Raw genomic sequence first — 25,048 nt, forward strand, 5'->3', positions numbered from 1 at the left:
GCCTTGGAGTGACCAACAAGAGTGCAAAGTACCAAATGGCAAAATGTGGGAAGACCAACAGGCAGATCTGCTTTTACCACTTATCTTCACAACCAAAAAGTCGCTAAATGATGTTTTCAGTCGCTAGCCAGGTATGGCCAAAAGACGCGAAATCTAGCGGTAAAGTCGCTCAATCACACTGACAGTGAAACAAATAATTTTTAAAAAGATAGTAATCGTACAATGTCTTGTACTTTTGTCTTCTTTCTTAATATTTCTCAAAGGACACCAAAATGTCGCTATCTGCAGGCAGCTTGCTAGCTATGATGGCAGCAACAATGTACCTTAGAGTGACTGACCAACAAGAGCTCAAAGTACCTAATGGCAAAATGTGGAGAGACAGACACAATAAATTGCATTAAGATGAAGAGAACTGTTGCTATTATTAATTTTAACAACAACCAGAAAGTCGCTAAATGTCACCAGCCAGGTATGGCCAAAAGTCGCTTAATTGGCCACACACAGTAACAGAGAAACAAACAAACAAACAAAAAAGATCATAAAGATAATAGTTGTACAACTTTGTGTACTTTTGTCTACTTTCTAAATATTTTCACAAAGGACACCAAAATGTTGCTATCTGCAGGCAGCTTGCTGGCTATGATGGCAGCAACGATGTCTGCCAGACAGGAGAGAGTGGTCAGTGACGATCGAATCGAGAAAATGACAAAATGGGTCAAAGACCAAAAAGTTATTAACTGACAGCAGTGACAAATGTCAGACTGTAAACTTTTTTGAAAGAAAAGGACAAAATGGGAAGATGCTGATAATAACAGCAAAATGGAAAATATAAGAATTTCCAAGTAATGCTCAACTCAAGTGTGTGTGTGTCGTGTGTGTGTGCGCGTTAAACTTCTTGTGGAATTATTTCAAATTATCTCTGAGTCTGAACTGAGGGAAAGGAAACCAAATTTTGAGCAGTCACTCACGAGTTCAAAGTACCAAATGAGGAGATTCTAAAAGAACAGACCGGTTTATGAAAGACTCGATGGGGGAGGGGCACAGCTAAGAATACTTGAGTGAGATTCTGTGATCCAAATTCGAGATAGAGCTTTTTGATAATGATCATTTGTCAGAGTAAGGTTGTGTAATCAAAATTTGAGAATGAGCTTTGCCAATCAATCAAGAATATTTGCATTAAGTTCTGTGATCAAAATTCAGAAACAACCTTTAATAATTGATAAAGAATATGTGAGTGAGGTTGTGTGATCCAATTTGAGAATTAGCTTTGATAATAATGATTGAGAGCCTCTGGCCCTCTGTGGATCGTGGCCGCGGGGCCAAGTTGGCCTGGCCCCTTGGGGCCTCTGACCCTCTATGGATCGGGGCCAAGTTGGCATGACCCCTCGGGGCCTCTGGCCCTCTATGGATCGTGGCCGCGGGGCCAAGTTGGCCTGACCCCTTGGGGCCTCAGGCCCTCTGTGGGTCGCGGCCGCGGGGCCAAGTTGACCTGGCCCGTTGGGGCCTCTTACCCTCTATGGATCGTGGCCGCGGGGCCAAGTTGACCTGGCCCCTTGGGGCCTCTGGCCTTCTGTGGGTCGCAGCCGCGGGGCCAAGTTGGCCTGGCCCTTTGGGGCCTATGACCCTCTGTGGGTCGTGGCCGCGGGGCCAAGTTGACCTGGCCCCTTGGGGCCTCTGACCGTCTATGGATCATGGCCGCGGGGCCATGTTGGCCTGGCCCCTTGGGGCCTCTGGCCCTCTGTGGGTTGCGGCCGCGGGGCCAAGTTGACCTGGCCCCTTGGGGCCTCTGGCCCCCTGGGCCTGGGCCCGGTAGGCCCGTTCATTAATCCACCTATGCATATAGGTGTGTTGTGTGGAGAGAAATTGTGTTTAAACAATAATTGATATGATGACATGTGTTATGTGTTGAACACTGGAGAGTGAAAGAAGTAAGAGCGGGAATAAAAGGCAGAAAACGACAATAACCTTTCTTGGTGTATTAATAAGCTTAGAGTGCACTAACTAATAAGTGACAAGTTGAGCACACAACAGGTGTCACGGCTTGATCGGTCCTAACAATAATACTATTAGCACATTTATGACGGACAACAATTTATTAGACATGGAGGATGGTAAATCCCAATGTCAAAAGTTATACATGAATTAAACCGAATGGGGGAAACAAATCGAGACTAGTCTACTGGTTAGTCAGTGATAATATACACCTCTAATACTTTGATTTCAAAAGCACTCTTAACCGACCACTGCTTTATTACTTTAACAATAGGGCCTACCGTAAAAGACATGAGAAATAAAATCTATTGGAAATTTAACGCCAGTTTGCTACAAAATGAGGATTATTGCAATAAAATTAAAAGCATAATAAATGATATTGAAGACAACAATTCAATCTCAGATTATATCAATGAAAATTCAATACATTTAAAATCAGGGAATTTAGTATTCAATTCAATAAATAATTGGATAGAAATTGAGTTTTGAATGTAATTTGCTCCAGGAAGTATTGATGTTGGTGGTAATACTTTAGAAAGTAACAAATTAATAGAATTACAATCTAAATTGGATGAAATGTATCTGGGAAATGCAGAAGGGGCCCTTAATAAGGCCTAGTGTCAAATTAACTGAAAAAGGGGAAACAATTGTTCCTACTTTAGTAGTCTGGAGAGGAGTAGACAACAGAGAAATTATGTAAAAAGTTTATTAACAAATGAAAAATAATACAAAGAAGCTAAAGGCATCCAAAAATAGATTTTCTCCTTCTATTCAAAGTTGTACTCTTCACGTCACTCCTTAGACGACATGAAGTACAATTTTTTTCAGAAAATTAAAACAGGTATACCTTAAAATATAGGAATTAGATTTGGTTATCATGAAAATGTCCTCAAATAAATCACCCGGCACTGACGGGCTTACTGCTAACTTTTACCAATTATTTTGGAAAGATTGAAGGCACACAATATACAAAGCATTATCAATGTGCATACAGAAACAAGAATTAAGTACAAATATGAAGCAAGGTCTGATTGCTGTAATCCATAAACCTGGCAAGGATAAGAGAATTGTCAATAATTCAAGACCAATTATTTTACTCAATATAGATTATACAATTATTTCAGGCGCTATTGTTTGTAGATTAAAAAAAGGAATTTCATGTGTTATTGAGGAAACAGTCAGGTTTCCTAAAAGGACCTTGTATACACAATAACATCAGGCTAGTTTTAGACTTAGTGGACTACAAAGATATAAACAGTGAAAGTTTATGTTGTTTTAGACTTTTATAAAGCATTTGACTGTGTTGAACATCAATTTGTTTGACAAACCTTGAAAAATTTAGGATTTTGACACAAATTTAATGCACTTAAGGCAGTTTCACATTTTTATTAGAACAAACATTTTATCCTTACAGCCTATCAACTACTAAATGTCATGTTTACTGAAATCCAAACAAGATTTTTTTCTGACAGACAAAATTCACACCAAACTAAGAAATGTTTAAAGTCAATCAATCAATCACAATAATATTTGTTTAGCCCTTATAATGACATCCACTGATCTGTACTGCAAGCCAGTCAATTGTCAGTGAACACTGCATTAATCTTTCAATTCAATCTGTCCACCCAATAAACCAAAAATATCTCCATATCGTCCTGAAATTCAAAATGAAAAAGGAAACCTTCTCTGTCGTTGTCATCGCGCTCTTGAAGGTCCTTTTAGAAATCCATTTGTGCCTGCTGGTCCATTGCCCCAACTGAGGGCTCTGTCACCTCTCCACGAAACAATCCTTTCATACTCTGGACCCTGCGACATGCTATGTGAATGTCTCTTGCAATTACTGGCTGTTGGAGCTTGGAAAGAAATAAAACAAAAGCATACAACTGCAGTCACTGATGTTCACCCAAGACCTTTTCTGTCATATAAAAAATATAATTTGCGGGATCCATCTGACGGTATGGTCTGTTCTGGTAGACCACTTACTGTATTTTTCGGACTACAGGGCGCACCGGATTGACTGAGAATGAGGCTTAAAAAAATCAATCAACAAACATGCTTGGCCATTGAACAAGACCAGAAACAGATGTGGGATCTGAGCTGAGGATGTCGTTGTGGCTTGTGAAGCCCTTTGAGACACTTGTGATTTATATAAATAAACTTTGATTGATATACAAATAAACTTTGAACCAATTTTGATTATTTTTAGGGTCAACCTAAACATGGTTTTGTAGAGGTCATCTCCAAAAACATCAGGGTGAAGTGAGTCCAGAAAGAGTATCTGTCACGGATTAATTGTCAACAAGTGTAAAAATACCAAACATCAACTGCTATTATCTATGAGATAAGAAAAACAGAAAGCAAGAGATTAAGGGCACCCAAACAGAGCAGAGCTGCATCTGCCCTCCTGCTCCAAGCTGGAAAGAGTAAGATGTCCTTGGACCCAAAGTTTTCCTAATGGCATCAGTATGAATTAGTACATGCGCATACACAGAAGAACCAATGGATTATTTTAACCAAATAAAAAGAACAAAAACAACCACAAAAACTTACTGGCAATCCATGCAGGATGTTGACACTTTCATCCTTCCAAGTGGGTGCTACGTACAGATCCCCAATCTAAACATATATTCCCTTATTAAAAAAACATAAAGGTGATTTTTATAATGTACCGTACATCAAATTGTTTATGTGCACACAAGTTAATTACACATTAATTCATCACTCTGATAAATCATTTTAAGATGTACCTGGATGGGATGCAATGGCGGTGGAACAGTTTTAATTGGGTCATTCAGCTGACAGCCATGACAAGACCTGACCTGAATAACAAATCATTATATATTTAAAACAATGTGAAGGCCTGCAATACTGAAAGTCAATTTAAAGAAGGTAGATGATAACAATGAATGAAAAAGATGGTCTTGACTGAACTTTTTCTCTTTACTCCAGTAAAGCTCCTACCCATTTGTTGACATCAATCAAACAATCAATGTTTATTTATATAGCCCTAAATCACAAGTGTCTCAAAGGGCTGCACAAGCCACAACGACATCCTCGGTACAAAGCCCACATAAGGGCAAGGAAAAACTCACCCCAGTGGGACGTCGATGTGAATGACTATGAGAAACCTTGGAGAGGACCGCATATGTGGGTAACCCCCCCCCCCCCTCTAGGGGAGACCGAAAGCAATGGATGTCGAGTGGGTCTGACATAATATTGTGAGAGTCCAGTCCATAGTGGATCCAACATAATAGTAAGAGTCCAGTCCATAGTGGGGCCAGCAGGACACCATCCCGAGCGGAGATGGGTCAGCAGCGCAGAGATGTTCCCAGCCGATGCACAGGCGAGCGGTCCACCCCTGGTCCCGACTCTGGACAGCCAGCACTTCATCCATGGCCACCGGAACTGTGCCCCCCCCCTCCACAAGGAATAGGGGAGCAGAGGAGAAAAGAAAAGAAACGGCAGATCAACTGGTCTAACAGGGGGGCTATTTAAAGGCTAGAGTATACAAATGAGTTTTAAGATGGGACTTAAATGCTTCTACTGAGGTAGCATCTCTAATTGTTACCGGGAGGGCATTCCATAGTACTGGAGCCCGAATAGAAAACGCTCTATAGCCCGCAGACTTTTTTGGGGCTCTGGGAATCACTAATAAGCCGGAGTTCTTTGAACGCAGATTTCTTGCCGGGACATATGGTACAATGCAATCGACAAGATAGGACGGAGCTAGACCGTGTAGTATTTTATACGTAAGTAGTAAAACCTTAAAGTCACATCTTAAGTGCACAGGAAGCCAGTGCAGGTGAGCCAGTATAGGCGTAATATGATCAAACTTTCTTGTTCTTGTCAAAAGTCTAGCAGCCGCATTTTCTACCAATTGTAATCTTTTAATGCTAGACATAGGGAGACCCGAAAATAATACGTTACAGTAGTCGGGACGAGACGTAACGAACGCATGAATAATGATCTCAGCGTCGCTAGTGGATAAAATAGAACGAATTTTAGCGATATTACGGAGATGAAAGAAGGCCGTTTTAGTAACACTCTTAATGTGTGATTCAAACGAGAGAGTTGGGTCGAAGATAATACCCAGATTCTTTACTGATTCGCCTTGTGTAATTGTTTGGTTGTCAAATGTTAAGGTGGTATTATTAAATAAATGTCGGTGTTTAGCAGGACCGATAATCAGCATTTCCGTTTTCTTGGCGTTGAGTTGCAAGAAGTTAGCGGACATCCATTGTTTAATTTCATTAAGACACGCCTCCAGCTGACTACAATCCGGCGTGTTGGTCAGCTTTAGGGGCATGTAGAGTTGGGTGTCATCAGCATAACAATGAAAGCTAACACCGTATTTGCGTATGATGTCGCCTAGCGGCAGCATGTAAATACTAAAGAGTGCAGGGCCAAGAACCGAACCCTGAGGAACTCCGCACGTTACCTTAACATAGTCCGAGATCACATTATTATGGGAGACGCATTGCATCCTGTCAGTAAGATAAGAGTTAAACCACGACAAAGCTAAGTCTGACATACCAATACGTGTTTTGATACGCTTTAATAAAATATTATGATCGACGGTATCGAAAGCAGCGCTAAGATCAAGAAGCAGCAACATAGATGATGCATCAGAATCCATCGTTAGCAGTAGATCATTAGTCATTTTTGCGAGGGCTGTCTCCGTAGAGTGATTTGCCCTGAAACCGGATTGAAAAGGTTCACAGAGATTGTTAGACACTAAGTGTTCATTTAGCTGCTGTGCGACAATTTTTTCGAGGATTTTCGAAATAAAGGGAAGGTGGGACACCGGTCGGTAGTTTACCATGAGGTCAGGATCAAGGTTAGGTCTTTTGAGCAGAGGATGAATAACCGCTTTTTTGAATGCTAGGGGAACCGTGCCAGAGGAAAGTGATAAGTTTATAATATTTAGCACTGATGGACCTAATAATACAAAAAGCTCCTTGATAAGTTTCCCAGGAAGTGGGTCAAGTAAACATGTTGTTTGTTTTATCCCACTTATACGCCGTAATAGTTCCTCTAATGTTATTTCATCAAAAAGAGAGAGACTATTTTGTATTGCAGTATCCGTCGTAGATACAGTTGTATCTGTGTTAATAGAACCCAGTTGTAGCTGGGATGCGTTGTCTTTAATCTCCTTTCTAATGAGTTCAATTTTCTTATTAAAGAAATTCATAAAGTCATCTGCCGAGTGGGTGGAGCTATTGGGAGGAGTCCCTTGTTGGGTTAGCGATGCTACTGTACTAAACAAAAATTTAGGGTCGTTTTTGTTGAGGCGGATGAGATTTGAGTAATATTTAGCTTTAGCTAAGGTAAGCATGCGTTTATACGATATTAAACTATCACTCCATGCTTGATGGAAAACCTCAAGCTTGGTCGCGCGCCATTTGCGTTCCAACTTTCTACATGATAATTTATGAGCTCTGGTTTCTTCTGTAAACCATGGGGTGCGCCTTTTAGGGGCCCTTTTTTGTTTTAGCGGTGCTATACTATCAATGGTTTTGCACAGGGCATTGTCAAAGTTGTTAGTTAGGTTATCAATAGAGCCGACATAATTTGGAAATGGTGCCATTACCGAAGGCAGTAGATCAGCAAGAGTCATCGTTGTGGCAGCATTAATGTTGCGGCTGCTATAGCAGTTATTATTTTTATTATTAGTTTGTTGACAATGAGTCAGAACTTCGAATTTTATAAGGTAATGATCGGACATTACTTTAGTATACGGGAGTACCATAACTTTGGAGGTGGTGACACCCCTGACCAGCACTAGATCTATCGTATTACCGTTGCGATGCGTAGGTTCATTTATTATTTGTGTAAGACCACAGCTATCAATTATAGTCTGGAGCGCCACGCACTGGGGGTCCGATGGGGTATTCTTATGGATATTAAAGTCCCCCATTATGATTATATTGTCTGTGTGCGTCACTAGATCAGCAACGAACTCTGAGAATTCATTGATAAAGTCCGTGTAGGGCCCTGGGGGGCGGTAGATAACAGCCATATCGAGAGGCAGCGGTGCGACAGACCTCATAGTAAGCACCTCAAACAATTTGTATTTATTATTTAGGTTAGGGGTAAGGTTAAAGTTTTCATTGTATATTAGTGCGACCCCCCCACCCCTTTTAAGGGGACGGGCAATATACGCATTCGTATAGTTAGGAGGAGATGCCTCATTTAGCGCAAAAAAATCGTCTGGTTTGAGCCAGGTTTCGCTAAGACCAATGACGTTAAGATTGTTGTCTCTAATGACCTCATTAACTAATAACGTTTTGGGAGACGATGATCTTATGTTTAAAAAGCCCATATTATAAGTATTGGGCTGTTTTGACGAGTTTTTGTTTAAATTATCCGTAGTAGCAATATTAATAATGTTGTGTTTATTATACGTAGTGCACTTTAAATAGTTTCGACCATATCTAGGAATTGATACGACGGAAATTTTCAGATTGTTTGCTTGATGCTGCGATCGACTGAACGCATCATGATTTGCCACCTCAGTATAATGCATATCTACCCCTGACACATTCACAACAGAAAACACATTATGTGAGTTGTGTGTTATTCTAAGAAAATTGCTATGCGTACAGGAATTATCCAGCCTGGCGCTGGCTAGTTCTAGCTTAACTGACTCCTCACCCGGACTAGCAGGCTCTGTAATTGCTTGTGACCGGGCTTGCTCTAGTGTAGTTAGTCAAATGTGACTTAAACAGTAGTCTATGTTTTTAGACAGGATGATGGCGCCTTCCTGGTTAGGGTGAAGGCCGTCTCTCATCAGCAAGCCTGGTTTGCACCAGAAAGAGGGCCAATTATCAATAAACGTTAGTCCCTGTTGTCTACAGAAGCTAGCCAGCCACTTGTTAAGCGAGACTAATCTGCTATATCTCTCATCATTGCCTCTCGCAGGCAGGGGGCCAGAGACAATTACTCGATGCCTGGACATCTTTCTAGCGAGATCACAAGTCCTGGCTATGTTTCTCTTTGTAATCTCTGACTGTCTCATTCTAGTGTCATTGGAGCCAACGTGTACAACTATATTCGCATAACTAGTGGTGCGATTAGCCTGTCGTACGTGTTTACTAGGCCTGTTGCGAGTTAGCTCCCTAAGATTAGCCTCAATGTCAGGTGCTCTGGCCCCAGGGATACACTTAATTGTGGCTGGTTTGCTAAGCTTTATGTTTCGGGTGATGGAGTCCCCTATGACTAAGGTGTGGTGCCCGGTAGACTGGGGTGTAGGACTAGCTAAAGAGCTAAATCTATTATGCGTCTCAACCGGTACACCGTAGCTTGTAGGCCGCTTAGGACTACTACAGGCTGGGCTAGTTAGCTCGCTACAGCTAACGCTAGCAGATGTGTCCGCAACATCTAAAGTTACGAGATTACTCTGCTCTAACTGGCGGACACGGCCCTCTAGCAGAGCCAGCCTCTCCGTGAGTAAGGTGCAAGACGCGCAGGAAGCCATACTCACGGTGTTTTCTGTCACCGAGTGAAGTTCCTGCTGTCTTCCGAGAAGTCCTGGTCACGGTGTGCAGGAGTAGATTCCTTCTGACCGGCGACCGGCGCCGCCTTTCTCCGCGCTAGCTTCGTTAGCTTAGCAGCTAGCTGCTAGCTAGCTGCGGGAGGGGTGGTGAGACAGAGATCGGGTGATTTGCAAGTTAAATAGTACTACTAAATATGTTGAGAAAGTAATAAAGAAAGCTGCAGAACAATTAAAAGCACACAAATAGAACGATACTTAGCTTTTTCGAAACAGCGAGCAGTCAGCGAGCAGTCACGCACGGTGCAAAGATGGTGTCCCAGAAGTAGCCAGTAATAACCCTGTTTTTGGTACCTCAGACACCATTGTGGTTTTCAATACCAAGGTTATTGTGTCACTCCTTCAGTACAGACATCTTCCCCTCTGCTGTTGGGACAACAAGGCGCATGTACTGGGACCCTGTAGAAGAGTCCGTTATCTATTAGAATAGGAAAAGGAAAGAATACTGTAAGAGTTGATGACAAATAAGAACATATAAGAATGATAGTTCTAAAATATATTTTTATAGTTATGAACTGGGTGTTGTTACAGCTAAACACGTTTATTGCAGTTAAGTCTAACCAAAAGGATTGACATCTGTGTCAGAACTATTATACATAAATCAAACTCGTGCCTTCGCATCATTTGTTTTTGTTTGTTTTTACCTTGTGACAATTCAGATATGTTGCATATACCTTTAACGATGTAGTTGGTTGCCATCCGTTTTGACTTTGGGGTACCTCGCCATTGAGCATACAACTCTGTAACTTCTGGTACACGGACAAACTAATCTTCTCACTTTGGTATGTTGACAAGAATGGTGACAAAAATAAGTGAAGTGAATTATATTTATATAGCGCTTTTCTCTAGTGACTCAAAGCGCTTTTACATAGTGAAACCCAATATCTAAGTTACATTTAAACCAGTGTGGGTGGCACTGGGAGCAGGTGGGTAAGGTGTCTTGCCCAAGGACACAACGGCAGTGACTAGGATGGCGGAAGCGAGGATCGAACTTGGAACCCTCAAGATGCTGGCACGGCCATTCTACCAACCGCACTATACCGCCCCCAAGTACTTTACAGTCCTTTATCACGCACGTGATGTTGCAGAAGCTTCCGTGGTAAACAATTGCAAGATGCCGGAAGTGACGTAGTCTTCGCCAGTGTTGGGACTAACGCGTTACAAAGTAACGCGTTACTGTAACGCCGTTGGTTTTGGCGGTAACTAGTAATCTAACGCGTTATTTTTTATATTCAGTAACTCAGTTACTGTTACTACATAATACGTTAGTTACTGCGTTATTTTACGTTATTTTTTATGTAGTATCGGCTAGAAACAGAAGATCTGAGTGTGTTTTATTGGAGCGCTGCGGTGTCATTCTTCTGTGTCACAAGGAAAAGAAAAGGCGTGTTTTGTGTGGGTGGGGGAGGGGGTGGGCTCCCAGACCGTAGTTGAGGGGCGCAGGGGAGACGTTCCTCCAGGGCCTATGTACTTCGCGGCTAACAACCTTCACTTTACCCGGAAGTGGGTCTTTACAGCTGAGGGTGAATGACGAGGCCGGCGATTTGTTGCAACTTTATTGGACACAGCCATCCACCAAGCTAGAGCACCTGCACGCACTCACTGTCGCCGTTCCCTCACCTCTCTCGCCCACTCACTCACTGATGTCACTCACCTCACATGCTGTCATATCTTAAAGGGCCACACACACACACACACACATATGCTACTCTCATAACAACTAACAAGACATCATGGTGAAGCCAGAAGTCGAGTTTCTTAACATGGAGGCATTCTCCATACTTTTCTTTTGTCGAGCACAAAGAAAATAACATTTTAGTTAAATGTAAGTTGTGTCTTAGATCAAAGATCCTATCTACTTCAAGTTAAAGTGCCATTATGTTGCAGCTATTTAGAATAGTTTTGTCAGTTTGTTCTGGTCTGAAATAATTTGGCCCTTAGAAAAATATCTTTGTCTTTGTGTGTTGTATGTAGACCACATTGCTTTCTGAGTTCAGTGATGCAAATGCATGTCAAGTTGATCAACAGATTGTATTATTCTCCAGTGCAATAACAGTACTGAAATGAAGGCTAAAAGGGCATTAATGGGAGCCTTAAAAAAAAAAAGAAGAAAAAAAAAAGTAACTAAATAGTTACTTTTCACAGTAACGCATTACTTTTTGGTGTAAGTAACTGAGTTAGCAACTGAGTTACTTTTGAAATAAAGTAACTAGTAACTGTAACTAGTTACTGGTTTTCAGGAACTAACCCAACACTGGTCTTCGCGCATGCGTGGACTGATTGAGTTTTCCGGTACTGATCGAGTAGTAACAGTGGGTGACACTGCATATTTCAAGTAAATACATGCCAGTATTGTAGACACCAACGCTTTTTTACACTATATTTTTATTTTCAAGAATCCTCAATATGTATATGCAATTTTCGATTTGATTTGCTGATGATTATAATAAAAACGTTTGAGGGGGAAAAAAACTCACACAATAGTGTATCTAGGATACACATAAAAATGTAATAATATAAAAAAACTATTATATAAAGTTATTAGTTTTCCCTCTCTTGTGTTACATTTAATAGCTTAGGCAAAATCAAATTCATAGTATTATCTTAGTATTACTAAAATACAAATACTACTATGTCGATAATACCGTTGCTATGGACATTTTGAATTGATTTGCCCTCTCCTAATTTATTTAGGGAAGTGTATGGAAAGTTCAGCTCTTTTTGAGATGTCATTTGTAGCCTGAATGGCCGAACATAGCAAATTATGATGGTTTGTGACTTAATAAGTCCTTTTGCATTCAATGTTTATATGAGAGGCCTTATTTTTGCCTCATTTTGTTTATTTGTTCTGTTATAGAAGCATTAATACCTCTGTTTAATATTTGAATCAAACTTTTAATTGCACAAAAACAAATTAACAAACGGTGGTAAACAGATCCACACTACCGAAAAACCAAACCATTCTTGAAAGTTGGCATTAAACAATTAGATTACTATTTTTCTTTTACAGAGTATCTGCCCTGTTTTTGAAAAGATAATCTCTATACTTTCACTTCATGGTATGATTCTATATCCATGGTGTGTCCATCATAACAAAGTTTTATTGAATGGACTCTTTTGAGTCACCACAAAAGTTCAAAACTTAATTCAAAAACACATGCGACTTGAATAAATAAGTTTGTAAATTATGCCACCAATAACAATTTAAAATTAAACACACAGAATCTGATATGTAAACAATTGTCAAACAGGCCTGCTATGTTAATAATTAGCCCATGCAGGTTTATATCTTATCAGTGCTCTCTCACCATTGAGTATTCAGCAGCACTGCAGCTCCAAGGCAATGTCCATATGCCAACGCAACTGGTTAAGATCATTAAGAGGATCTTTTTTAGTCTTGACATTCCTGTGGGAGCACCAAGAATGATTTTTTTGCCTGATGAATTTCTGTTCCTGAGCATTATTTTTGCGGTTTTACCTCATTCAAATGTTGGATTACTATCTGACTACAAGATCTGTGGAGATACAGAATGTGAAAGTAAGTTATTTTTAAACCTTTAGTTAGACCCGTTAGTATCATACTTGTGTCTTGACATTGAAGGGGTGCCGGTAGCGGTCCATGGGATTCGTCGAAAACATTGGATGCAATAGAAAATACTTAATAAACACACACGATTGCAAATAAACTATTTTTGTACCTCCATCAGGTTCATTGTAACAGTGTATTTTATAAACATGCATTCATTTTTTATACTGCTTGTCCTCATTAGGGTAAGCTGTAGCCTATCCTGGCTGACTTTAGGAGGGAGGCGGGGTACACCCTAGACAGGATTTGTAAACAAGCTGGTTTCTTTAATTGAGTTTAAATGCTATTTTACTTTTGTGATATTCTTATCCAATTACTTGTGTAATACTGGATAATTTCACCAACGGTCACTCATGCACATTACTTCCTGAAATTAGTGAAACTGATTCAGTTTCACGACACCCGGACTGTGTCTGATGATGAACAGATGTACGTTGGAAACTAAGAGCATGGTTACAAAAATGCTAAACAAATAGAGGACACAATGTTTATAGAAAGCAGTGACAGTTGTGTTGATGTAACTAAAAGTTTAACTGTGAATGTTCTGTATGTTTTTGTTTGTTTGCAACAAAGCTTTAAGCAAATAATTCAGACTAATACTTGATGTCTTGAATACAATTTAAAAAATCTCAGCGCAGAAAATAGTTTTAGCATATTTTTTTCAAACCCTGCAGGCCCAGTAGAGGTCCAGTATTCACTCTACATGAAAAAAAATCGAGTTTTGTGACAATTATTTGGGTGATTTGGACTTTACGGCCGGGGTCTTCAACATTTTCGAGGCCAAAGACCTCCAAATGGATGGAGAGATGGAGCGGGGACCCCTCACTTATATGTCCTGTATACAACTATGTTTAAAGTTAAACTGGTCCTAAAGATGCCTTGTTATTGTGCAATACGATATTCAAAGAATACAGTATAGCACTGCTATTGGCTAACTGTCAACTACTGCGTTAGTCGCTAGTTGGTATCTAGGGCCGCTAATCACTAGCTGGCTACTTGAGAGCTGCCATTAACAAACTACACGAGAGTGTGTTAGATTAATGTTAATGTGTATTTAAATACATTTAAATTTGTAGAAAAATTGCAGGGGGAATATGAAAAAAGTCTTATCAACCAAAAATTTCAAGATCCCCTTGAAAGACCTCTGCTTACAAGGTTAAAACTGCTTACTCAAACGTTTACAAATAGTGTTTGTGTTTATCACTATTGGAATCCTCTATGTGTGTACTTTTGGTGTCTGTTTGTCTGTGCATGTGTGTGCAGGCTTAATGAGCAGGGTGCGAGCTGTCAGGGATCACCATGGCAAGGACTGTCGTTTCTTGAACTTCCGACAAGGAGACTCAATTTCTGTTTACCACAAGCTGACTGGAAAGTGGAGTGATATCTGGGCAGGCAGTGTAAGTCTGACCTCTGTCTACTTTTCATATTACTCAGTATCTGTATTTTTCACTCCGAGACAAGAAAACAATATACTAAACAAAAACAGATTTAAAGTTTTTCAAAGTATTTTTTGGCGCTTTTAAAGCCATAAAATCACTGCAGTGTATTTTTACAGCAACAGAAAAATCAATGAATGCCAATTTAAGTAAATTTGATTCAAAAGTACAATATTGCAATTTATCAAATTAACTGACCGATGTAACATTAATTTAGTTCATGTTCAAGTGTCAATAAAGCAGTCAACAATTACTGCAACAGAAAACAAAAACAGTTTACTAAAATCACTATTTTAATTTCAGATTCACAAACAGTTTGGTTATTTTTCAAAAGAGGATGTGAAAGAGGAACAGGCATTTACAAATCAGGAGATAAGAGTTGAAACACAGGTATGCACATTTTTGGTTTGATTTGATAATACATTCAGAACCTGAGAAGTTTTCAGTAAGTTATGTGCTACTTTCAGTATCTAAACTTATTGCCTCTTGTCGTTAAGGAATCTGATTTTCTTTGTATGGATGAGTTTGGCTACCCCATTGACTCCAGTCATTTGGATACTAATGATGAGGACTCTGATCTGAAGAGTCCACCCAAGGAAGCTGGAACAAGTCAAACAATGTACTCTGATGAAACCAAATCTGCAAGTCCTACACCATTTAAAGATGTTTTAACAGTACCTGAAACAACATCAGGAGAAGTGGATGAAGACAATAAGGAGGGCGGTGGTACTGCCAAGACCCTCCAAGCATCTCCTGAAATTCCTACGGCACTGAAGGAACAAGGTGGGTCTCCTGCCTCATCCTGGCTCAGTTCTTCAGTGACAGAATGGTTAGCCCTAGAAAAGGAGGAGGAACCTGGCAATTTGGCTGCGGGGGAGCAAAAAGCTCTACAACAGATGCAGGCAGAAAATTCCTTCACGTCTTCAGTGACCGGGTGGCTAGGGTTAAAAAAAGAAGAAAAATCAGAGTCTGTCAAAGACGACATAAACAGTGGACAGCAGGAAATAGGAACAGTGGATTCTTTTACTTCGACAATGACTGGATGGCTTAGCTTCGGGGGCGATAAAATGGAAGACTCTTCCACAGCAAAGGAATATGATGACAAAAAAGAAATGGAAGGAGACAACTTTAGGAGCAGAAAAATGTATCTGGACTTAGACACACCAAAATTACAAGAAGGGGATAATGAAGAGATGGGGACATTGGAATGGCTAGGAAATGGACTGTCAAGCACACTGGCGTTTGGCCTGAAGAGCCAAGATGCTGGAGACAAGATACAAGTCAGTAGAGGAGAGCGAGAGGATGAAGAGAAACAGCCAGGATCTGGTTCTTGGTTTGATTTGGGTATTAGGGAAATTTTAGCATTCAGAAAAGATAACAATGAAGATGACAAAACTAAATCAGACACAGAGTTTGATGACTTTGTGCAAGGAAATGCTGACGTTAACGTGAGAGAAACATTTACTGATAGCAAGACTACGGCATTAGATGGTTCACCTCAGGTTGATCAAACATATAACTCTCCACAAAACAGGTTACAGGACATCTCCCCAGTGCCAATATTCATTGATGCGAAACCTGAGTCTGCAGGACAGTTGGTGAGTGAGATTGAGTATTCTGACGAGGAACAGGCGGGTCCGGAGGTTGGTGGAGTGAAGAGTGGGTTTGAGTCCTCCCTAGAATCTGAGGGGAATGAGAAACAGGGAGCTTTATGTGAAGATAAAGGTGAGGACGTAGAAGTGGACAGAGATTTAGAAGAGAACCAAGATGAGAAGGAGGTGTTAGCAAAAAAGAATCAGGATGACAAACAGGAAACGCAGGAGAACTTAGATTTTACTATTGACAACACTGCAGACACTAAGACACATTGTGAGTTCATAAAGAAAGAAGGAGATAGTTCTCCAAAATTCAGTTCAAACTACTCCAAAAATACTCAAATAATATGTGACAATCCACCAGAAGAGGAAATATGGAAAACACCCACTCAAGATGTCAAAGATGCACCAACATTTGCTTCTCAGGTGACAGACTTTTTCGAAGAAAGTGGCTTTAAGTCTTCTCCATGGTCTGAAGTGGAAGAATCCAAGGAAGATGAAAAATGTAAGGAATTCAACGACGATGAAATGGAAGAGCCAGAGGATGCTAATGGAAAGCAAGAGAAAGTGGAGGACTTAGTCGAAAGAGGGGCGTTAGAAGAGTATAGCTATAAAGACAAGGAAATGCTGGATAATTTAGAAGGATTACATGAGAAGAAGCAAAAGGAAAAGGAGGAGTTAGAATATGTCAAGCAGGAAGAGGGGGAAAAGAGGAGTAGGCAGGAGAAAGTGGTGTTAGAAGAGATCAAGCAGGAAGAAGTGAAGATGGCAGAGAAGTTTGAAGCTGAAGAAGAAGCAGATGAATACATAGAGAAGTTTGATGAGTTAAAGGATGAGAAGCATCAAGAGTTGGAAGACATGGAGAAACAGGCACAGGTAAACATTTTTCAGAAGAAAAAGAATGAGGAAGATGGTGAGTTAGTAGAGGATTTGAAAGAGGCTGACAAATTTTTACAGATGGAGTTAGAACAATCAAAGTGGAAAGAGATCAAAGAGAGGGACATACTGGAAGATATGGTCGAGATATATGAGAAGTTTGAAGAAGTGAAGGTGTCGGTACAGAATAAGGAAGAGATGTTGGAAGAGTTCAAAGAAAGAGACATACGGGAGGATAAGGAGAAGATCAATAACAAAAAGTCTGAAGAAGTGACGGAGTTAGCGCAAAATAAGGAAGAGAAGTTGGAAAAGTTCAAAGAAAGGAACATACAGGAGGTTGTAGAGGAGATCAATGGCAATAAATCTGAAGAAGTGATGGAGTTGGTACAGAACAAGGAGGAGAAGTTGGAAGAGTTCAAAGAAGATGGGAGCAAGGACATTTTAGAGCACTTAGAAGACGACAAGCGAAATGAAGCAGAAGAGTTATTTGAGGAGGAGTTAGCGAATGTGAAGTGGGAAGAGTCAAAAGAGAGGGATGGAAAAGAGGATGTGGTTGAGTTGGAGAACAATACGTTGGAAGAAATTAAGACGTTTGTAGAGAAGACACAAGAAAAGGATGGTCCATTAGTAGAGAAGTTAGAAGACAACAATGAGTTAGTAGAAAAGAGGAAATTGGCAGACTTAAAAGACAAACTGGAGGAGGGGGAAAGGTTTGCTGAGGAAAAGCAGGAGGAGGTAGGTGAGTTTATGGAGGAAAATTTTAAACATGAGAAGCAGGAAGATCGGAACAGAAGTGATGAGCAGGATAAAAGTGAACAGTTACAAAAGAAAATGGAAGAAGAGATTCGAGAAGTTCAAGAGAAGGGAACATGGCAAGAGTTAATGCAGATAAAGGACAAGGGACAACAACCGTGGGTAGAAGAAAGTAATATGGAGCTAAAGACGGCTGAAAACAAGCAGAGAGCTCATGATGTGGTGGATAGAATAAATGTTAAAAAGGAAATGGAGAGTCTTCGCTGTGTGGATGAGCTTTGTACTCGGTCACATCAAGATGGAAACAAAGAAGAAAGAGAAGAAAACAACTCTGAGGGTGGATCAGGTTTGCTATCTGACACACAGGAGAGTATGTCCTTAGAGAACATGCAGCATGATAAGAATTGGAAGTTATTTGAAGTTCCCACTGTTTTTAGCGGTAAAGATGATGATGGGAAAGGTGACACTGAACACACAGAAAATGTTATGCTAGATTTAGATGAGAAAGATGACAGGGGTCCTCAGAAGATTCCAGATCTTCAGTATTCATTTGAGATTATTGAAAAAGCAGACATGTGTAATGGAATGGATGCAAAATGTGACAGTAAAACCAACACCAATGGAAAGCTAGCAGAACCAATGCCCTCTAAAGTCCAGTTTGATGAAAATGATCAAACAACAACAGAAAGTGAAGGAGTATTTAGTCTTTTTAAAAAGGTTGTTTTCTCATTTGGGCAGAGGCCAATCAGCAAAATCGAAGAATCGACAGAATCTTTTATTTCAGGGTTTGATGGAAAAACAATCCCTCAGACTCCTGAACAAGACTCCACAACAAACCATCGTAAAGACTTTCAAAAAGAGCTTCATCCGCCAACGCCAATGCCAACATTAAGTTCTCGTCTGACTTCTCCACCTGTAAAGCCCCACCAACCTGACACCCTCCCTAAACACTACAAGAACATACAAGAGCATATGAGTGTCAGGGAGATAACTATTTTGACTGACCTACTTGGGAAGAACAAAGTGCACTTTTTGGATTACATTCTTGACGGTGAGGAGTTTTTTCCTGAAGATGCTGACAATGATGACTCTATACTGTTCGATATAGAGACACTTCTGAATTACCACAAGGAGACACTGTTTCCCCCAAGTATAAGACTCTCTGATGCACCAGAGGAGAATAAGGAAAAGACCAGAACAATCACAGCACTTCAGAAGCTAGAAATACTGCTGGAAAAAGTGCGTCATGCTTTCAACAGCAGAAAATCTGAGAATAAAGGTACACAATATTGTCTTCAGTGATCTGTTTAAAGTGCTACTTCCATCACATGCAATTCCTCGATTTCAGTATGGTTTGAACTGGCATTGATTAAACAATCGTGTTCCCCAAATACAGCTCAACCAAGCTATGTCGGGGAAACTACAGAGATGGAGTCTAGTCAAACAATGGGGTTGATAGTGGAAGAAAAGAAGGATGATGGCTATGAAAGAAGAGGTGAAACAGAAAGAGTGCTCCCGAAGGAATACCACAGTCAGACTGGACCACCACAGGCACTGGAAGGTACAGTGGAAGACCTTTCCTGCGTACATTGAGTGTACTGTATATTAACTTGACATATGCATTCTAATGTACTTGTGAAAAAAGTTTCTTAATTAACTGTTCACTTGTACATAGTTTTGTCGTAAAGATATATTCTCAACTGTTTCTTTTCAAGGGATAAAGGAGCAGATTCAGGATTTTATTCATTTGGTTCAGCCATCTTCTGAAGTTCCTGCAGTGAACGACTTCCTCAAATGGTTTAATGTGCAGGTAACCATAGTTTAATTTCAGGTAACTGAACTTTAAAGGAGCAATATGTAGGAATCTGGCCAGAAATGGTACTGCAATCACAGTAAAAATTCTGTGGTGCCCTCCCCTCTCCCTGACTGAGGTTGCCAGATACGCAGCTGAATCCAGCTCGATTGACTGGGCTACTCCAAGGAACTTCAAACTTCCACTGCCTCTTCCTAGGAGTTGAGGTGCTGGGACCATAATAGCTGAATAGACAAGCGTTTTGTCAATAACAAATCTCTAACCAACACATTTTACACAGAAATTAGGCTATTTTCAGGAAGAAGTTCATCATGCCTGCGTACAATATCACAACAAATGGCAATCATATGGTTATTGTCAGTACTATCAGAAAACAAAGACTAAAACGAACTACAACCAACACAATGGTTATACTGGTGAAAATAAGTAGAGCATGCTTAGCAGCTTAATGTACGCCCAAAACTAAAAAGGAGAAATGTTATCAAGGTATGCCTATAGGCTACTGTTTCATACGTTTCAGATTGCCATATAACTTGGTACATGTAGTCCCCAATATATAAACACGAATGAGGAATTATTTTACCATGGGATTTGGCTGTCTCCATAAGTTTCACATTGTCATGACAGTCGTGCTAATGTTGGAACCCATTTCCTCAGCGTATCAGCATATTGAGAACGGAATAGGCACTGACACTACCCATATCCACATAGGTTTTATTTGTCGAAAATATATTTTACCCTGTCAGTTCAATTACACATCGACATACAGGCTAACGGGCCTGTATTTCCCCCGTTAGCCTGTATGTCGATGTGTATGCTCCCATTGACCGGGCTAGCATGCCAAGCTGGCTTTGTTAGACAAGATCATAGACTGTATTGGACAATATAGTTTACATACAAAATGTCCATATCCATTTATTACAAGTAATAAGAAAAAGTAAATGCCTGACTTACCTATCAAGGAGGAAATTAGCAAGTTTGGCGTCAGATGAAAAAATCTCCTCCTCCTTCAATCGTATCCATCTTTTAAAGGCGTCCCCTATACAAATCCTCGTTTTGTTCCTGGCTTTGTCATGAATAAGTTGAGAACCGTAACAAGGCCTTTTAGTTTTACTAAAGTCTAACATGTTTATTAACTTTACCAGTGGCAGTAGATAGACGAAGATGATGGTTCGTAACTGGCAACCTGGATGTAACACACTCACAGACTTCCTAATTGGTCAAACGGTGGAGGGCGAGGCATGAAAATGAAAACAATAACAAGATTTCAGGGCTGTAAATCTAATTTTAAAATGAGCATATCCCGGCTGAACTACTGTTATCAGTTATAGAGGTATTCGAAAATAACATTATTTATTAATGCCTTTTGACATACAGTATCAGGGCCTTTAATTGATGACTTGACATGAAATTCTTACATATGGCTCCTTTAATTTCAACCCATTACTGTGACTGACTTGAGAGCCATCCAGGTTTTATCCTGCTAATTCACCTGCACCTCTAAATATAGTCTATTAAACAAACTAGCCTTAAGTCTGTGTAGATTTTCAGTCATCCATTATGGTAATCTGCAAGTGTTGATTTGAGGCAACTGGACTGTTCTTAATTGTTGAAGACATTACACATTCCGTTAAAAGGGCTTTTTTCAGTTCAAATTTTTAAGTGTGGATTCTCTATTAACATCTCCGGTGGATGTGTGCCCTGGGGGTGGACAGAATAAGACCATTTAACATATCAACAAAAAATAATTATCACCTTTTATTACATACAGTTGTGTGAGCAAAATAAAGCCAATCGTACAAAAAAACTTAACAAAATCAAAAACTACTATTGGCGCTCATTTAAAACATTTTCGCCTTTTGCTAACAAAGGCCTCTTGTCTCTAAAGACTTTATTCCTTCAGTCTAACAACCATGTAACAATATGAACAACATAACAAATAACACATATGGATATTTGTAAAAATAAGCATAGAAGAGAACTGAAAAATATAAATCAAATCACGCTTGTGTTCATCCGATACTGAAACTACCCTTACATTAGTATCGATACAATCAATTTGGATTGATCCACCCACTCTTCCTGCTTAGCAGTTTGTCCCTGCATGACAACATCACGTGCTATTGTAGTTGTTTGAATTACTTTTTTAATATTAGGAAGAAACCAAGCTATTTTAAATGCCACATGGGTGAGTAATCTAACGCTAATAAACACGATTGTTTAAAAAAAAATCATATATATATGTACTTAAACATATAAATCGATGATATGCCTAATATAATCATGTTGATCAAACCAATTTACAAGGTTTTTTCTTAAATAAGAAAAAATATTTTGTTTGGTGAAACCTGTTCCAGTATGGACGGACAAATGGCACCAAATTAGATAAATAAATACATCTATAAATAATTACTTAAATGTTTTATTAATTAATTATAATTAAAATTAAATACATAAATATGTCATGAATGTATTTATTGTAGATGCATATTTAACTATTTAATAATTTAGTTAATTATCTATTTATTCAATTAATTATTGATTGAATTAATGTATTATCTCTTGATTTAGTTAATTAATTATTTCACAATTTAATTGATTATTTCATGATTAATGATTTACTTAATTATTTTATGAACCAGTTTGACAGCACTTCATGAATGTATTTTATCAGTCAAACTCAGCTGTTAAAGTCAGTGGGCGGATCCTAACACCAACTTCTACTTGTCTAAACCAAAAAATCGGTGGAGTACTGGTCGATATCTTGGTCTAAAAATGCGAAAATAGGTCCAAAAACGTCAATACATTATTGTAATTTAATTGCTACATGCATTAAATGCTCCTGGTCAGCAGATCTTGCTTAGGTCTAAAACAGGGGTTATTTACCTTTTTCACTTACAAATGTATCCACTACAGAAGGGCCCAGGGTCCACTGAAATATTAACACTGAATTAGTAATCTTACTCTTGATTAAAACCTTATGATTAGCTCAGGCTGATTAGAAAATAAATACTAACCAAATATAATGCATAAGAAGGGACTCGTAAATAACTGACAACAAATAAATGGACATACAATTATGTAGTGCAGGGGTGTCAAACTCAAATACAGAGTGGGCCAAAATTTAAAACTGAACAAAGTCGCAGGCCAAGGTTGAACAAATTAACCTTTTAATAGGGACCCAAACAAGTTTTGCATTGAAAATTGAACAAGCAAGGCTTATATAACTTTAAAGTGACACGGAAAATCGTGTTTCCAATAATAATAATAATAATTAATAAATATCAATAGCATGTCAAATACAATTAAAAAAAAAATCGAATGCCTCTTTTCTATTTGCAGCCTTCTGAGGTGAATATCAACATTAGCTTTTTCCACAGGCTAATAAATGTGAAAATAAAATAACAATGAATAAACCAACCATTCAGGACTTTAAACTGCTCAGTTTGCAACACACTGATCTAATCTGATGTGCCCAAGCCAGATACCTGCCATCTTTTCTTGGATGCTAGTTCATTAATGTCGGGGCTCAGGCTTTGAGCTGAGGCAACCTTCATTATCGAACGAAGGTGTTCATCAGTCATTATATCTCGTAGTCCACCCGGACCACAGTCTTGGGGGCGTGCCTTAAAGGCATTGCCTTTAACGTCCTCTACGAGCTGTCGTCACGTCCGCTTTTCATCCATTCTAACAACGTGCCGGCCCAGACACAAGATATGTGTGGCTTCTGTACGCACACACACGTGAATGCAACGCACAGTTGATCAACAGCGATACAGGTTACACAGAGGGTGGCCGTATAAACAACATTAACTCTGTTAGAAATATACGCCACACTGTGAATCCACACCAAATAAGAATGACAAACACATTTCGGGAGAACATCCGCACCGTAACACAACATAACCACAAGAGAACAAATACCCAGAACCTTTTGTAGTACTAACTCTTCCGGGAAGCTACAAAATACACCCCCCGCTACCACCAACCCCCTGGATGAAAAGCGGACGTGACGATATTTGGGGGGGGGGGCACTGAAGTTTGGGAGTCTCCTGGGAGGGTTGGCAAGTATGAGAATTAGCGGTGAATGCGGTGTTACCGCGGCACCACCCCTGTATTTAATCGGCAGGCCAGCTCTAGTGTTGATTTGATATCGCCTCAAGGGCCAAGTAAAATTACACGGCGGGCCAAATTTGGCCCGCGGGCCAGAGTTTGACACCCATGATGTAGTGTTAAAATAAATAAACTAAATTAACAAACACTGATTTAACAAACTATCAATAGTGTAAATGAAAATACAGCTTCACTATTTAAGTCATAATATTTGTGCTTAAGAAACTTATTTATCACTTTAGAGCCAGACTTTTTTAATGTCTTATTATTTTTATTTAATGTACTCATACATTTATTTATTTCATAATTTAATTAAAGGGACTGTTTGCAACTTGCTCAGTTACATTTTTCAACGCAAAAAATATAACAACAACACCATTATGTTACCATTAGTGATTTCACAGAACACATTTATGTTCACAATTACCAAGTTTGTGTAATAAAATATTTTTTTACCATGAATTAATTAACGTGGACCCCGACTTAAACAAGTTGAAAAACTTATTTGGGTGTTACCATTTAGTGGTCAATTGTACGGAATATGTACTGTACTGTACAATCTACTAATAAAAGTTTCAATCAATCAATCAATCAATCAAACCGGCCCGATAAAATGATTGGTGTTTGCGGAGGTCACTCAGCCTGTCTCGTCAGCACATACAAAAGCAGTCTACATAAAGCAATAAACAATTTGCAGTCATGTTGTTGTTATGATAGAAATGACAGCAAATCGCTAGTATTAGCCAAGAACACCCAAAGCTGTTGCGCGCGCATGTGTTAGACACGTACGTAGTTACGTCAGTACGTCCTAGAAACCGGAAAAGGGCGGGATATACTGTGTAAAATACATTGGGAAGTTAGTGCCCTCCAGGCATCTGTTTTAATGTTGCAAACAGCCTCTTAACGTATCTTAATCATTTAAAGATGTGATCATTTAATTAATTTTGTGCTATTAGATCTTCCATATTCTTGATGGTGTCACTTTTAAAGCGTTCGGTTATGCCAGTGTGGCATTTCACAATTGGTGTCGTTGGAATCAACCATTTACAAATGTAGGGGACACGGCGTCTTTGTCGTCGTCGTGAGTGTTTAAAATCATGCATATATGTATGGGACTATTTTTGTGAACATTAAATGTATAAAAGTTTATAATTCATGAGTTGTAGCCGTCTGAAGCCGTTTTAATTTATGAGAGCGGTAATACATGTTGATAAATTCCCCCGCTTGACGTACAGGCTGGTGCAGTCTACTGTGGAGGACTGTGGATATAATGCTGCTCAACCACTTACCCGGCTACTTCTAATGGCAGCTTTAATGGTTGATATTTACTAG

At 39.5% G+C, this 25,048-nt stretch overlaps 1 protein-coding gene across 1 annotated transcript in view; it reads left to right on the plus strand.

Annotated features, from left to right (window-relative positions):
* The first annotated feature begins 12,889 nt into the window (after positions 1 to 12,889).
* Positions 12,890 to 25,048, plus strand: part of mia2 (MIA SH3 domain ER export factor 2) — a 29,003-nt gene continuing 16,844 nt past the window's right edge. The window contains exons 1-6 of the mRNA XM_061968404.1: positions 12,890 to 13,082; positions 14,394 to 14,527; positions 14,870 to 14,956; positions 15,064 to 19,069; positions 19,187 to 19,351; positions 19,506 to 19,600. Coding sequence (XP_061824388.1) covers positions 12,896 to 13,082; positions 14,394 to 14,527; positions 14,870 to 14,956; positions 15,064 to 19,069; positions 19,187 to 19,351; positions 19,506 to 19,600 — 4,674 coding nt within the window. The 5' untranslated portion in view covers positions 12,890 to 12,895. The remainder of the gene's footprint in view (positions 13,083 to 14,393; positions 14,528 to 14,869; positions 14,957 to 15,063; positions 19,070 to 19,186; positions 19,352 to 19,505; positions 19,601 to 25,048) is intronic.

This window comes from Nerophis lumbriciformis, linkage group LG08 (genome assembly GCF_033978685.3).
Source record: "Nerophis lumbriciformis linkage group LG08, RoL_Nlum_v2.1, whole genome shotgun sequence".
NCBI lineage: Eukaryota > Metazoa > Chordata > Actinopteri > Syngnathiformes > Syngnathidae > Nerophis > Nerophis lumbriciformis.